This window comes from Truncatella angustata (assembly GCF_020726525.1).
Source record: "Truncatella angustata strain MPI-SDFR-AT-0073 chromosome Unknown BKA67scaffold_1, whole genome shotgun sequence".
In the NCBI taxonomy this organism is placed as follows: Eukaryota; Fungi; Ascomycota; class Sordariomycetes; order Amphisphaeriales; family Sporocadaceae; genus Truncatella; species Truncatella angustata.
Genome location: NW_025763381.1, coordinates 988,825 through 1,001,031, shown reverse-complemented (window position 1 = coordinate 1,001,031; position 12,207 = coordinate 988,825). Strand labels below are relative to the sequence as shown.

At 51.4% G+C, this 12,207-nt stretch overlaps 6 protein-coding genes across 6 annotated transcripts; 1 reads left to right on the top strand and 5 right to left on the bottom strand.

Annotated features, from left to right (window-relative positions):
- Positions 1–354: 354 nt before the first annotated feature.
- On the bottom strand, positions 355–1,577 carry BKA67DRAFT_529364 (uncharacterized protein; the record flags this gene model as incomplete). Its single annotated transcript, XM_046099054.1, has 3 exons — positions 355–698; positions 847–1,123; positions 1,533–1,577. 3 exons carry the CDS (start codon positions 1,575–1,577, stop codon positions 355–357), a joined length of 666 nt encoding a protein of 221 aa, XP_045963320.1.
- Positions 1,414–3,027, bottom strand: BKA67DRAFT_543805 (uncharacterized protein). Its single transcript, XM_046101214.1, has 2 exons — positions 2,279–3,027; positions 1,414–2,218 (listed from the first exon to the last, which is right to left on the bottom strand). Exons 1-2 carry the CDS (start codon positions 2,677–2,679, stop codon positions 1,828–1,830), a joined length of 792 nt encoding a protein of 263 aa, XP_045963319.1. The 5' UTR covers positions 2,680–3,027; the 3' UTR covers positions 1,414–1,827.
- A 164-nt stretch (positions 3,028–3,191) lies between these two features.
- BKA67DRAFT_7663 (YesU protein) lies at positions 3,192–4,391 on the bottom strand. The gene is made up of 2 exons (XM_046109422.1): positions 4,235–4,391; positions 3,192–4,182 (listed from the first exon to the last, which is right to left on the bottom strand). Exon 2 carries the CDS (start codon positions 3,986–3,988, stop codon positions 3,314–3,316), a length of 675 nt encoding a protein of 224 aa, XP_045963318.1. The 5' UTR covers positions 3,989–4,182; positions 4,235–4,391; the 3' UTR covers positions 3,192–3,313.
- Positions 4,392–4,626: 235 nt separating this feature from the next.
- On the top strand, positions 4,627–6,982 carry BKA67DRAFT_529361 (uncharacterized protein; the record flags this gene model as incomplete). The annotated part of the gene is made up of 5 exons (XM_046099053.1): positions 4,627–4,764; positions 4,812–5,486; positions 5,545–5,855; positions 5,927–6,274; positions 6,388–6,982. The coding sequence occupies 5 exons, from the start codon at positions 4,627–4,629 to the stop codon at positions 6,980–6,982; spliced, it is 2,067 nt and encodes a 688-aa protein (XP_045963317.1).
- Positions 6,983–7,507: 525 nt separating this feature from the next.
- On the bottom strand, positions 7,508–8,749 carry BKA67DRAFT_543801 (uncharacterized protein). The gene has a single exon (XM_046101213.1). The coding sequence runs from the start codon at positions 8,414–8,416 to the stop codon at positions 7,865–7,867; it is 552 nt and encodes a 183-aa protein (XP_045963316.1). The 5' UTR covers positions 8,417–8,749; the 3' UTR covers positions 7,508–7,864.
- Positions 8,750–9,416: 667 nt separating this feature from the next.
- On the bottom strand, positions 9,417–11,753 carry BKA67DRAFT_652433 (HAUS augmin-like complex subunit 6 N-terminus-domain-containing protein; the record flags this gene model as incomplete). Its single annotated transcript, XM_046106169.1, has 1 exon — positions 9,417–11,753. One exon carries the CDS (start codon positions 11,751–11,753, stop codon positions 9,417–9,419), a length of 2,337 nt encoding a protein of 778 aa, XP_045963315.1.
- Between the last annotated feature and the right edge of the window lie 454 nt (positions 11,754–12,207).

Here is a 12,207-nt window from a genome sequence, read left to right as displayed (position 1 = left end):
ATCAAGTCATTTTTTTTGCAGCAGACGTCATGTGATAGTCACTTACTGGGCTATCAATTCTGATGAGTTAGGAAATATTTCTGAACCTTCTAGCAACCGGATGATTCGTGAAGTATGGGTCTGCCTCAAGAACGACGTACCATGTCCAGATCATCAAGAGTTCCGTTTCCTAGATTAATGCAAAATACTCTCCAAGCCTTGCAAGTGCAACACTTCATTTGGCCCTCTTAGGGAAGTGAGAAACGGCTCTCCGTCCAATAGAGCAAAAACATGGACTGGCCGTATTTCGATTGTTTCAACCACACCTCTAACACGGAATCGCCTCCGAAGAGCCTCAAAACAGCATGAGCATACTCATTGACTTGAGCCTCGGAAAATTCCTAGAATTGCCGAAGTTGGGGCAATTCTCAGTAAATGCGGCATCCAAGCCTGGTCGACAAAAGCCGACATCCTCATGCTATTTTGAGGCTCAATGAGGAGATTTTCTATAACCTGCGACGATACGACTTTATCTGTTTCTGTGCGGACAAGAACTACATCACGATCGGGTATGAGCCAAAGCCGTGCCGGACGATTCTTATGATCGCCCTGTATGCGTTGGAGCATCTCATGCCTGGAGGCCACTTGCCGCAACTCGCGGCAGACCTGAGCGATAGCAGGTGCACGTAGTTTGAAATCAACGCCCACATTTAGACCGTCTGCATCGACGCAAACAAAGCCGTCGAGGTAGAGCAAATTCCCAGATCAGAGTCCTCAACTTGATATGTAAACAAGAGAATTAAGGAATTCGCCAGTCCGATGAATGCAGCGACCGGCGGAGATGTGCTACCGCACGTCTAAGCTGACATTGCGTGGCGTGATTCTCCTTGGCCTTCTTCAGCCGCTCTTGTCCTAGTTGAATGAGCTTCCATCCGAGTTCCTCGCGAATTCCAAGACATTGTTTTTGGACAGTGTCCGTAAGTTGCGACTCGAGATCGCCGGTATCAGGCGACAGGTCTACGAATTCATCCTTCAGCTCCTGTACTGCGCTGGAAATGTGTTCCTTGATGAGTTGCAGGTTAGTCCTGTGGGTGGCTCGCAAAAGCGTCTCTTGCTCTTGCAGTCGATCTGCGAGTATTTGATTCTACCTCATAAGGGTAGAGAGAATCTCTTCAACAGGAACATTGTCCAAGTCATCTACGTTGAGGCTTGGGGGAGGTGGCGAAGACTCCATTCTGCCAGTAGAATGCTCGAAATGAGAATAAATCCAAGAAACCGAAACAATAGTGTATTGTTTTGTCGCTTTATCCATCAACGTCAACATATCTGTATGAATGGAGGGAGTTCTCGCAAACCACACATGAAGAGAAGTGGTGTTCACGTCTTCTAACTTAGACTACCTACGGATCCGTGGCCTAAGACGCGTCCACAACAGCCCCACAGACTTTTGCCAGTCCAGGCCAACTTCGCTAAGTTATGTAGGTATCCCCTGGAAGGCGTCGGGTAGTTCTTCGCAATCTGAAACCTGCACTATGTATGTACTCCGTACGTACCGCCCATACGCCCCCTCCCAAAACGAAATGGTCCGATGTACACATAGCTGTGACTGGAGAGCTATGATAACACCAGGGTCAAGTCACAGTGAAGACACAATTATACAAGTGAACCTCAATTAAGACTCAGTGGCAGGAACAATACCCCTTCTTTGCGTCCTACCGCTCGTTTCGTAGTGCGAAACAATGCGTTATATACTCTATATCTATCCCATGCAAAAAGAAAAGAAAAAGGAAGTTCCCAGAGGGGGTCCTTCTGTTCGGTATTCATTTAAGACTCCTGTGACCTCAACGTTCAGGAGGCCGCCGCCAGTGCCCCGAGTTCTATTGTCGACTCTGCAGCCCTCCTTTTTGCTTCCTCGAAGATCTCGGCCTTCTTGTTCTGAATGCTCAAATACGTTTGCCAACATACACTAACACCGCCTGCAACGATGCCTCGGAACTGGATCGGCACATAAGCGAGATTAAATGCTATGACTGATGGCCAGACAATCCAACTATTCAGCCAAGTGATGGGCACCTTCTCGGCCACCCTCTCCACCGGATCTGCGCCAGTCAACAGCGCCTGCATTGTAAAGAAGTATATGTTGATGAGGGGCGCAAAGGTGAATTGGTTGAAGAGAACTCGAGTCGCGACGGAGAGGGGTTTGGAGGAGAAGGTAAACCATCCGCCGAGGGCTTTGAACCTACAAGCGACAAGACATCAGCACATAGAGGGACAGTCAAGTGGGCGGATTGCGACTCACCACTCGTAACCAGGGATTGAGAAACCGGCACCAGTAATGAGCATGTTCCGAGTTCTTACTGGGTCATACTCTTTGCCGCCGATTCTCTGCGCATTCAAGTCCGCGAGAAGGTAGATGACCAAGGAACTGCAGACCTGCGTCACCCACGGCCGCTTCTTGTTCGCTCTAGTGAAAGCATTCGCGGCAACTGTCACGGGCCCGAGCCTTTGCCATAGCGAAAGAGGTATTGTCGGCGCATCACCTGGAGTCGGGGGAGCACCTGGTGTAATCGCCGATGCCTCGTCCGCCTTCGCTGTCTTTCCGGGATTGGAACCGGTAGACTGGAAACGTTTCGATGGTTTTGGAGAGCGAACCAGATTGCAGGCCCGCCGCAAAGCAGCCTGGGAATGTGATACCAGCATGCTGGGTGTCGTTGCTCTACCTGAATATCATGGTCGCAAATTCATGTCCGTTGACCAATGCCGCGGAAAGGTGAGCGTAGATCGGCGCTTGCGACATTATTTCGGGGTGTGACAAATCTCAAACAGGCTCGGTTGACAACGGATGCCGAGGGGACTATCTTAGTGATCCAGGTGGCTTTTCATAGCGTCGGCAACTATCGGACAGTTATTGTGTGTTGTGTGTCTACGCAACACCTAAATTCAACGCCGGGTTGAAACAACCTGCAGCACGTGCTGTGTAAAGGATAACACCATACTTGCAACATACAAAGGTAATTAAAAAAATATATATATATATATAAAGGTGACTAATATCCCTGAGAGTTTCCCGTACATAGTCACAAAGTTATGTCTCAAGACTTGTCATGTTCACGCTCATCGTTGTTGGACCGTGTATAATTCTGTATAGGGCCTGTAGTCGGGCTGGGCACACCAGATTGAGGGGCGCACGACTTAAGCAGGAATTATGTATTAGTGACCTAACCTAGCGCAAACGTTGTTATTGCGTTTCACTCTCCGGCTTTTGTCATAACGAAGTCATTACGCAGCCCAGTCCTCATAACCAAGGCGATCAGTCTGTGCTTCCTTTATGACCTCATTGATCCAATGTCCAAACTTCCAGATTTCTATACCTCGCAACCAGCGGTGCCATCTGTCGGAACCCAATTCTTCCACCACCAACCACTGGACCTGTGTCTGCTTTGTCGTGTTCCCCACCGTCAAACCAGCTGAAAAGAGGCAGACCATCAATGCCAAACTTGACCTCCTGTCCATTCTTCACAACCTCAATCTTGTAGAATGCGCCTTTTGCATCTACAACCGGCGGTAGCGGATCTGCGCCCTGCGCGACGAGATGGAATCCTGGACTTTTTCTCAAATTGCATGTGTGAAAAGCCCTTTCGTCTTCCCAACGTCGCCTAAAGTACGACACATGCAGTGTGCGAACGTCACTGCTATGATACTGTGGGTAGGCTCCGTTTCTGGCCTTGACGCCTTCGTCAAAGATACTGCCACCAGACACAGATGAAGCACCAAAGAACAGCATAGCCAGGCCGGGCTCCTGGATGGGTGCGAATTCCCAGGTTACTCGGATGTGGTCCGGGAAAGCCTCTGGACACCAAAAGGTGAAGTGGTCATCCCAACCACCAGAAGACGTGATTTCGAGTGAGGAGTCCGAGCCGTTTGTTGTCTTTACCGGGCCCTCGGCAATCCACGACTTGACATCTTCAACTGAGGACAGGGCATTGCTGTATAAAAGCTTAGGCGCCATCGCGAGAAGTACGAGGTTGGAACAGTCGGCGAGAGCTATGAGACAAAACCTCAAAGCCAACAAACAATTTGTTGAACCGTATCAAAAGCCCTCGGAGACGCCTACCTCCCATTCCCGACTTCGGGATATGGTCTGCCGAGCAATATGGGCGCTAAACCAGTAGGCAATTCAGGGTCCTACAGAAAAGTGGAACCCGCGCTGGTTAGTCTATATTGTTTTTCTTTATACTTATTGATTACGACATACCGTTCATTGCATCCAGTCCAGAGCTCAAGAGCATCCTTCCAGTGACCAATTCTGCGATCAGTAGTCAAGACACCGTGCGATACTTTCAATGGAGCATCATGGCGGAGCGAGGCCGAAACGACAGCTACATGCCCTTTAATAGGTCTCGCTGGTATTGGTGAACGTCGATATGAGCTCATGCATACGCCATGTTTACCAATCAGCGCCTGCAGAAGGCGTCGTGGAATGAATGCACAGCCTAGATCTTGATTTGATCCATACGATTGTGTTTCGACGTACCTAAGCCCAGCCCGGCTCCAAGTCGATCTTTTTATATCTTTTATTGACATAATGATATACACTTCTCTCACCACAGTAAAGCTTTCTCATTTGACTTTATCTTGTCGCAAATAATGTCACGGCAACTCCAACAATTATTACCACGCCCGGGAGAACGAGATGGCGAGCCTGGCCGCCCCTCGTCCCCTATACGATCTAAGCGTTCAACGGTGCGCGCTGCCTGTGAGCCATGTCGTCAGAAGAAAACAAGGGTCAGTGTAGTTCTGAGGGAAACTTGGCATCTCTAACACAGCCACAGTGTACGGCGGAGCGTCCAACGTGCGGTCCATGTCGGCAACGTGGAATTCAATGCGAATACAAGACACTCGCACTAGAGACCCATTCGATGGCGCAGACGCGCAGGTATAAGGCTTACGAGGACTTGTATGGTATTATAAGGAGAAGCGGGGACGATGACGCAGCACTACTAGTGAAACGAATTCAATCAGGTGAAGACGTCGAGGCCCTTGTGCGTTCGATCGAAGAGGGCGATCTCTTGCTTCAACTCTCCTTACGTCCCGAGTGGAGGATTCGATACGATTTTCCCGGACGCTTTGGGCCAATTCCCCCGCATCTTGACGGCTGGCCCAATCCTTACCTGAAGTCCAAGCTATTCGGTGGTTCGCCATTTTCGGATACGGCGAATGGAAACTTCACGGACCCGGATTCGATTGGGGAACATGATAGGATATATGCGATCCCATTTCACGTGGTAAAGCTAGCAGATCCTCGTCTAAATAACCTAGATCTGACAAAGTACACAACCGTCTCCCAGAGTAAATCACTGCTTCGGTCACTACTTGAAGTCTATCTTCTCTATGAGTATCCGTGGAATTCTTTCTTGCACGCTGACTTCCTCCTCGATGACATGATTCGTGGTGACAATCGCCATTGCTCACCTCTCCTCATCAACGCAATTATGGCTGCTGCCTGGGTTCGTTCTGGTCCTTGAACAATCCTTTTCTGACCTCGGTTCAACTTACCTTTGTCAGCACGGCTACACAGCCGGGAAACTACGTGCAGACTTTTGGCGGCCCGATAATCTTGGATATCATTTTCTGGCCGAGGCCAAACGTTTGTTAGAACTTGAAATGGGCGACCCATCATTTACGACAGTCCAGGCAGCTGCCATAATTAGTCTGGTCTGCACTGTCAATGGTGTCGACAAGCTCAGCTGGCAATACATACGTAAAGCCATTGAGCTCGGCCGCCGCGTTGGTTTATTCGACCCGAATTCCCGCCTTCAGGATATAGATCATGTCGCGGTAGTGACCACGGCTTGGGATCTTTTCAACTGGCAAAGGTAAGAATCTACTTGCCCGTGAAACTTTAGGCGTTGACGGTGGACGGGGCATGTGCTAACCTCAGCAATAGTTGGGTATGCTACCACAACTTCCAGGTACCGTTGCTGATAGATCCTCCACCATATCCTCTCCCACCGAAAGAAGATGCGATCGACTATTTTGGAGAAATATTCGTTCAGTATCCTGGGAGCGAGTCTCGAACACCTATTTTCCACGGCGCCATGCACCTCTCTATCTGCGAGTTTCGTGTGATCATGAACCAGATAGGCGCTCGTTTGTTTGAACCCACTGACAGACCCCCGTCTCTGTCGCTTGACGAGACATACAGAGCTCGCGGCATTCTGCAAGCCTGGTATAACAGCCTCCCTGAGGAACTGTCGCCACTCAACATTGCCATACCGAGCCACTTGTTGGTGCAGTGAGTCCAGCCTCCGCCCCCCCCCCCCCCCCCCCCCCCTTTTTTTTTTTTTTTTAGCTAAACCCCTTGATGATCCGCTCTGCACACAAATGACGGTTGCTGATGATGCTTAGCATGCAATACCACGTAGTGTTGATTGGAATATTCGAACCACACAGGCATGTCAGCACACCGGTGTCGGTAGAGTCGCCAAAAAACATCATCGCCATAGCCAAGACATGTTTCGAGACTCTAATGCGAATCTACTACATGCGCCACGGTTTCGAGACGTACGACTACGCGCTCCTCGTGTACCTGCCTCTGCTGGCCTTCAGCTCGCTCCGCGATGGCAACGATACCCTGCCGGGACTCGAGCTGGAGAGCCGGCGGACCACGCAGCTGCTGTGCGCCAAGGGCCTGTACGGACAAGGGAAGAACATGCTGCTGTGCAGAGCCATCTTCAGCCAGTTCAGAGCCGCGCTAAAGGATCCTGATATGAAGCGTCGCCTGGATCAGATGGTGGATGATAGCCCCGACCTGGGGAGGATGCTGCAAGAGCTGCGGTCCAGTTGGCCCGTCGGCTTGTTCAACGTGCCGAAAGGCGGCGGCGACCTCTCGGTGATACCGTTCCTCCAATGGGCCGGGTCGCCGGCCGAGGAAGGAGGTCATGGGCTGCGCCAAGCTGGAGAGGCGTACGATTTGTCGAGGGTGGTAGAGCTTGAAGAATAGGTAGACCGGACCATTTTCAACACAATGGGTCTCAGGTCGGTGCACGAGGTGCTGCGTCTATTGAGTGAAATTGGCAGCGCGTCTTATCCCAGCTCATACCATAATTTCCATGTTCATAGTTTATCACATTACCCCATATTGCCTTTTCAAGGTTGTTACGTATCATCTCTGAAAATCTACATAGGATTAGCCCTACCGTCCGGGGAAAAGCTGTGCCCGCCTCTTGACAGACGTGAGTTAATCATGGCTCCTCGAAAGCTCTGACGCTTTCTCAAGACCAGGTAAGTCGTAGTAATGTCGTTGGCAGCTAGGAAGTTTATATGCTATTTTGGATTAGATTTACGATGGATTGAGTCGCTTTTAAATACGTGCATCTCAATTGATTAGCTCAATTCTTGGCAACTTAACTTGGTTAAAGTGTCAGGCTTGTAGTTGTAATGTTTACTTGAAAGTCACTTGTTTTACTTGGTCTAGGTCCGAGAGAAATGCTCTTTTCTTTTTATATTCGCAATCACATCAACATCGCTCTGGTCATGCCTAATGGCAGCATGTATCAGGACCGGGCTCTGCCTATATTCGATGTTATTGAGACTGGGATCGTGTGTGTACAGCATACCTCACGTCACCGGTTGAACCTCATGACAGCAAACGTGTCTTCATCAGGCAAATACTGATCATCATCGTAATTCCTTTTGAGAGCTAGGTCCACTCTATCCCCCTCGATACAGAGACATTTACCTATTCATCGAGACTTGTCTCGGACTCTGACCGCGTTATGTTCATGTTGCGTGATGGCCCAACCAGTCTCGTCATCTAATCATACACCAATGGGTCCCTCGACCTTTTCATCTGTACAAATAATCCTCCCCGCCTCCACCACCATTACAGCTCCTGCAGACTCGTGATTATCCGCCTAGCATCCTCGCCAAAATCAAAACTCTGGCCGCCAATCATGAGCTTGGCCTTGGGATCGGTGCCGTTTTCACAGATGCACTTGCCGGCCATGAAGGCCCTGCTCCAGACATCGCCCCTCATCTCGGTGCCCTTGGCGTCGCCGAGGCTGGGGAACTCCTGGACGGCGCCGTCCCTCTTGTCGCGTATCTCGCCCTTTTCCTCGTCCCACTCCCACTCCCACACGTGGCCGGCGTCGGCGTAGGCCCAGGGGTTGCCGACCTCGCGGACGCGGCGCGAGGCGCCCGGGGGCAGGAAGGGCAGGACGTGCTCGACGTAGGTGGTCTGCACAAAGTCCGTGACCATCAGCAGGGCAACCGGGGTCCGCGATGTGTCGGTTGGGTAGCGTGCGGCGGTCGGCGGGGAGCTGTACACGTATTGCGGGTGGTTGAAGAGGTGGCGTAGCAGCTCGGCGTGCTTGCGGGCGAGGTCGAAGGCTTGACGGGGTGTCGGGTGGGTGAAGGCTTCGTTGTCTGCAGGCATGATGGCGGCCGTTGGGATTTTGTGGCTTGGTGGCTGTGTAGAAGATTGCGGTATGCAGCGCTTTGGTAGATGAAGAGTGGGTGTGCTGGTTTGGGTTGGATTGGGTTCTTTCAGTCTACCTGATTGATGAGACGTGACATTTATCTGTTCCTGAGCGCGTTGGATGCAGAGGGAGTCCACGCGTTGAGTGCGAGTTTGGCGGGGGAATATAATGATGATAATACGATGGCGGGGCAAGTCTACTGACGGAGTGCCCCCGAAAACAAGCTTGAGCTTGACCTTCCAGCGCCGTCATTACTCCGTGCCGTACCTGTACCTGTACCTGTACCTGTACCTGATGAACTGCCGGGTCTGCGGCCCAGGTGATGTGATCCATACAATAAGCGCCTGTGGGACCTTCACATCCCTGCCGTGCTAGCAAGAGCTGGCGGGCAGTGGCAGTGGCTCAATACTTCGTTAACAAATCTTGACCACATACTCCCAAATCCCATAAATTACAATGTACCTGTGTCGCTTTGTAAGGTTTCTTTCTGGGGAATTATGTCTACCTGAAAGTTCTACAGATCATACTAAACCCCGTGTCCTTATCCATCGCATTGTTGACGACCTCAAGTTTGGCGTGCAGCGCTCGTGTTGGTGGTGTACTCGGGTTGCAGAAGCACTACAAAGATATCATTCCCAAGATGTCCAAGAAGTCGTCGGCGTTCTTGAAACACTGCCGTGAGAACTACTGTCGAGAGGTTCGATACCGAAAAGGTACGTTGACACCATTTCAGTAGCCTGTAGACTTGGTATGTCTCGGTTTCGATCCAACACCATTGACTAGAGGCACCTTTAGATTTTGCAGGCAACTTTAATAGCTATCTTAAGTGTATAGACTGATACAGAACACCATGGAGAGGGGAAGGATAGGGCAGGATCACACGAAGTTCTGATACTTGTGACAAACCGACGCAATGCGGGATGAGATGACTTCGACAGCTGTACAATAGTGTTGCTGCTATGCCTCCAGATCATCTTCGTCCCATCTCCTTCGCGGGCCTGGTGCCGGGCTCGTTCTCATCTTCGGCCTGCTTTTAAACACAGTCTCCATATCGATATTGGGTACCTCTAAGAGAGAATCCATGACGGAAGCATCGGCTATCTCCTCCCCCTCCTCCTGAACTTTCGGAAAGTAGCTGTCCTTCCTTTGGGGTGGTCTCCCTTTCCTCTCGGATCGCCTTCGATCCAGCTGAGCTTTCTGCTGCGCGGCCTGAAAGTTTGCCATTGATCGACGAGTACGGGCTGCCAGATCGTCCTCTTCCTCAGGGGTGACATCTCCACTGCTAGGCACGTTATCTTTGTTTCTCCTCATGCTCCTAGCAACACTAGGAGAAGGAAGACTTGCGTCGGGCTCGTCGTCGGGATCGAAAGATTTGGTTCTTGTCATAGTCATTCGTGTCCGCTCGGCAAGCGAGAGTGTGTGGCGCAGTTTCTTGTCTGGCGATGGCGATGCGTTCGTGATTGATGCGAGTATCTGGTCAGCCACCGCTTGGGTGGGTGACACTGGCTGAGGAGGTAATGGTGTGGTATCCTCATCGACTTCGCTGGTTCTGGACGATTGACCCGGTAAATTGGGGGCCAGAGTCTTGGGTTCCGGAACCAGAAGCACTTTCTGCTCAGCCAGAGAAACCCCAGTAACACTCTTACTAACAACGGAGGAACGACCTGAAGCACCCCTGGAAGGGGCCTGCTGTGTATAGTTTGCGGAAGATCGAGGTTGCGACGCGTTCGGTGCTAGTCGGCCCTGTGTCGAGTCAACAAAACCCGGGCGTGCGCTGTTACTATCATCCGTGTGTCGTTGACGGATAGCAGGTCTCTTGAGTGGTTGTCTGCCAGCAAACTGGCTGTTGCTGCGACTCGGGCCGTCGGCATTGGTTGGAACTGTGGTTTTGGGAACAGGCTTTGCTTCCTCCGGCTCATCCTCCCACTCACTAAGATCGGAGATGGTATCGACGTCATTGGTTGGTAGAGTCAAGTGCTGCGATGATGGGCCGGCAACTTGATCGCCTCGTAACTTGAAGAAATTTGGAACACGAGGCTTGCCAACGTTGGCGAGGTCGGTCCGCATAGTATCGAGCAACCGTGCGTACTCTGCCGGACCATCAGAAGCTTTCAGATCTATCGGTCGCAGGACTGGTTGTAAGGTTTTATGAGTCGTAAACCCGAGGTCGACGCCTTGCACCTGCCCTTTCGCCTTTTCTTCTTGGTTCTTTGGCATTGGCTGCAGATCACCAAAAAGTTCTTGACGGAAGCCTTGCCATTTCTCAAGCCTCGAACGTTGCAATCTCACTCGCAAATCCAATTGCTCCAGGAGTCCGACATTTTCATGCTCGATATCTGAGAGTTTGCCTGCTCGTATGCCAGCCCAAAGCTGGTCAAAGTCGCCTGCAAGCAGTCCACCTTGTTGGGATTTGGTATCGCCATACATAAGAGTGTCGGCCCATCGATCATCGCCAAGCCAATTCGTCTTGATCATCTCGCGGGTCTGATCCTTGAGCTTGTCAGCGACGGTGTGATTCCCCTCTGAGCCCGCAGCAGCCTTGACCTGCTCCTTTCTCGTCGCCAGATTTCGTTGCTTAAGCGCGAGCAAGTCTTCGAAATCCTTATAGCGGGAACGAGACACGTTCTTGTCCCTCAGTTGCTTAGCCAGGGAAACCTTGTGGGCCAGTAGCAAGGCATTGAGCTCTGTTCGTTCGCCCGAGTAGCCATAGTTTTCTAATGCGATGCTCTCTGAGATGGTCGGGCGGTACTCGAGGCCTGCATTGAGAGCTCTTTCGGCGACTAGCTTCTTGAGGACAGCGGACGAGAATGCAGCCATGAGCTCCTCGAATCGGTCGCCTTTACATTCGTCCAACATGGTCTTCCGGAGAACAGCATCTCTCCCGAGAGCGCCATTGCGTTTCGCTTGTTCGAGGCATCGGAGGAGGGCGGCTCTGAGGTTGATGGACTGGACCTGATCCATTGGCGGGTAGAAGGGCTTCAGCTTGTTCCTTGCCTCCTCTTGATCCCATAGCATGAACAGGTGGTACAAGGCCCACTCGATACATTGTATTCTATTCTTCAGGCCACCAGCGGCATCTTTGGCCGAGAAGGTCGCGGGGGAGATGTCGGGCCAATCGGCCTCCTGGTCGAGGTCGAGAAGGCGGAGGTTCGTAAGGAAGAGTGAGACATGAGAGGTTGTGCTCGGGATATGGGCTGCTCCTGTCGTCGGTTTAGGGGCGGTCAAGGGCGACTTTCCTGGCAGGCGGAGGGATCGCATTCGCGCCAGGCCCGTATTTGCCTGGTGGGATGACATGGCAGCATTTTCTTCTTTCTTTGTTTTTGCATTTACGATTTGTTGCGACTATGATTTCCTGTCGAGGAGACAGAAGCGCTGCAGGTAGGAAACAATCGAAGCTTGTCCCCGGCAAACATTCAGTACATATGCAACAATGGGGCCTTGTGAAGTAAATGTTCAGGGTCCGGGGGCGTTGTTGACTGGAGCAGACACACCAATCAGAACGCGTCCGGATGCCCGCGACTTTGGGACCGGCGGGGCATCGTTACTAACCTTAGTAGGTTAGAATTGGCGCTGGCATTGACATTGGCATTGACATTCACGTACCGTAGCGTCAACCTAACCTAGACTAGTTATTGCAGTAGGTTAACCTACAGAGCACCCTACAAAGTAGCCCCAAGCACTGTAGACACTCGGAAGGCTGATTCAGGGGAGAGCCGCTAACGTTTGCAGTTGTTGTTTTGCACATGTA

Coding starts and splice junctions, on each gene's coding strand:
- BKA67DRAFT_7663 (XM_046109422.1), bottom strand. CDS start 3,988: ATGGCGCCTAAGCTTTTATACAGCAATGCCCTGTCCTCAGTTGAAGAT.
- BKA67DRAFT_543801 (XM_046101213.1), bottom strand. CDS start 8,416: ATGCCTGCAGACAACGAAGCCTTCACCCACCCGACACCCCGTCAAGCC.
- BKA67DRAFT_543805 (XM_046101214.1), bottom strand. CDS start 2,679: ATGCTGGTATCACATTCCCAGGCTGCTTTGCGGCGGGCCTGCAATCTG. Junction 2,219..2,278: donor TCAATCCCTGGTTACGAGTG/GTGAGTCGCAAT, acceptor TGTCGCTTGTAG/GTTCAAAGCCCTCGGCGGAT.